Source organism: Rosa rugosa, chromosome 5 (genome assembly GCF_958449725.1).
Source record: "Rosa rugosa chromosome 5, drRosRugo1.1, whole genome shotgun sequence".
Lineage (NCBI taxonomy): Eukaryota > Viridiplantae > Streptophyta > Magnoliopsida > Rosales > Rosaceae > Rosa > Rosa rugosa.
Window position 1 is genome coordinate 26,165,513 of NC_084824.1, and position 2,488 is coordinate 26,168,000.

The window sequence follows — 2,488 nt, forward strand, 5'->3', positions numbered from 1 at the left end:
TGTGAACAGGTTAGTATGATTTATCACGTTTTCTGATTTGAATTCTTTATTTGAAATTCGGGGCATGACAAGCAGCAAAGCACCTTACTGAAGAGGCAGTCAATAGGAAGAGCTCGGACGATATTTCATGTGTAGTTGTAAGAGTTCGGTGAATGTATAATTTCTCTCTGGCATGTTTCTTGTCTGATTGAACTTGGTTTAACAATGTCTCAGATATGTTGTCTTTATAAAACACCTATGGAATTGAAGTGTGCTTCATCGGTGTGGTGTTCCCTTACATGTTGTACACTATTTCATCAATGAAGATGTTTTTATTCTGCAATAGTTTGTCCAAACTTAACCATAAAAACTAATGTCCACTAAGAGAAATACATCAGTTCCAAAATGAAAATCGATGTCCCATTAACCATAGGAGATCGAATTATGATGTTGGAATCGATGTGCCACAAACTAGTGCACATCGTGTTTTAGATAGAGATCGATGTCCAGTATAAGTATTGTCATCGATGAAGACAAGAAAACCGATGTTACGAAAATCTACGGACATCGTTTTTTTTTTCATGATCCGATATATTACAAGGTATTGGACATTGTTATTTTATCAGAACCGATGTATTATAGATAATTGACATCGTTTTTTCCTGAGAATCTGATGTTAATGTAAGTAAATATATCAATTCATACAATATTAGACTGTGTATACTGAATCTGCAATCCTGGGATATGAGGCAAGTTACGTGTCAAAATCATGAACAACAAGAAAAGTTCATGGGAACCGATGTGTGACCCAGTATCAGTCGGTTTCTTAAATCAATAACGATGTTAAAATGCATAGCTGTGCTGTAGGATATATATTTCTTTAAGAATTAAAGGCAATAAAATGAAGGTTTAACAATAGTTCAACATACAAATTTATTATCATTTAAACGTATTTACATTGATTTATAATGGGTAACTGATGTGTATACTGATACTAGACATTGGCTAAAAATCGATGTCTGGATTTTTCGGACCTTTCTCATCACCCACTAAGACATCGGTCGAGATTTTTTTTCTCATCGGTTTTTTATCGATGTCTGAGAGCATAGTTCTAGTAGTGGCGGCATTGTACATGCTATTTGAAAACAACAAGATCATCGGGTGAAGTCACATACATTCTTTTCCCTAAGCCTTTGGATTTCATCCTTTAATTCCGGCCATGCACTTACGAAGCAGAAGAGCATTCAAACCACTAATCATATCGCTACTGCTGTTGTTGAACTTACCTATAAGAGGAAGGAAAAAACAAGAATACGTTGGAGAAATATTGTTGAATAAGCCAATCGAATTTAGACATGTCAATTCAGTTTGCAGTACACTTGAACCTATTACTTACGTATTTAAGGTCCTCTAGGAGTGGAAGGTATGGGGTAGGCTGGCCTCGTAGTATCTCAAGTAGCTCACTCTAGCTCATCATTCTTTCCCCATCCGGCGACACTAGTTGTCCATGCTGGGATTTTTATATCTGCTTATTTAATAGTACTAGTCTACTAGATGTTCATCTTCCTTTTGATGCTGCATAATTGAACAAAAGTTATCTACTACCAGTTTCGGCAAACACTACAACAGCGCAAGAGATAAACAGAAAACCATGAATAGTAAACAGTTGCCAAACTTTGCAAAAACTAACAGACTCTGATCAATGATGGCAAACTATATACAATCAGGCTCTCTCCCCCGTACAATTCCAATCCTCCCATTGGTCTTGCCTAACACATAATATATAAATTAAAAGACACTCTCATTGTACAAAAACACCCCAAAATATATAAATATATAAATAAATCCAACGCAAGTATAATGAAGGCCCCTCAATAGGGGTGAGTTTGATCAATCTAGGGTTTGTCGTCTGTGTTTCGTTTTTGTGAAGGTGATGGCGTCCAAGCGGATCTTGAAGGATCCCAAGGATCTCCAGAAAGATCCTCCTACCTCTTGCAGCGCTGGCCCAGTTGCAGAAGACATGTTTCACTGGCAGGCGACAATCATGGGTCCTGCAGACAGTCCCTACGCAGGTGGAGTGTTTCTTGTCACCATACACTTTCCTCCAGACTATCCTTTTAAGCCACCAAAGGTTGCATTCAGGACAAAGGTGTTTCACCCAAACATTAATCCGAATCGAAGAGACTTCTATGGACCAAGGTCCACCTGCACCAAGCCGTAATTCCGCGCTTGACAGACACGCGCGGTGAGTTGACCGCGGCTGGTTATGCAGAATTTTGGATGGGTACAGTACTACAGTTGAGATACACATGGGAGGCACGTGATAGCAATATAACCCTAGAGGCTATCTCAGATCGATCGATCCCTCTCTCTCTCATCGTTCTCCTTGTCTCTCCACCCCCCGAATCAGAGGTGATTGAGATTGCGAGTTCCGGCAGCGATCGGAGGCACCTGATCGATATCGATATCGATATCCTTCTCCTTCTCATCGTCATCTCGCTCATCGTTA

General features: G+C 39.4%; 1 protein-coding gene across 1 annotated transcript; it reads left to right on the forward strand.

Moving 5' to 3' along the window:
- The first annotated feature begins 1,912 nt into the window (after nt 1-1,912).
- On the forward strand, nt 1,913-2,200 carry LOC133711446 (SUMO-conjugating enzyme UBC9-like). Its single transcript, XM_062137571.1, has one exon. It carries the CDS (start codon nt 1,913-1,915, stop codon nt 2,198-2,200), a length of 288 nt encoding a protein of 95 aa, XP_061993555.1.
- The last annotated feature ends 288 nt before the right edge of the window (nt 2,201-2,488 follow it).

Excerpts from the sequence above, each read along its gene's own strand:
- LOC133711446 (XM_062137571.1), top strand. The coding sequence starts at position 1,913 with ATGGCGTCCAAGCGGATCTTGAAGGATCCCAAGGATCTCCAGAAAGAT.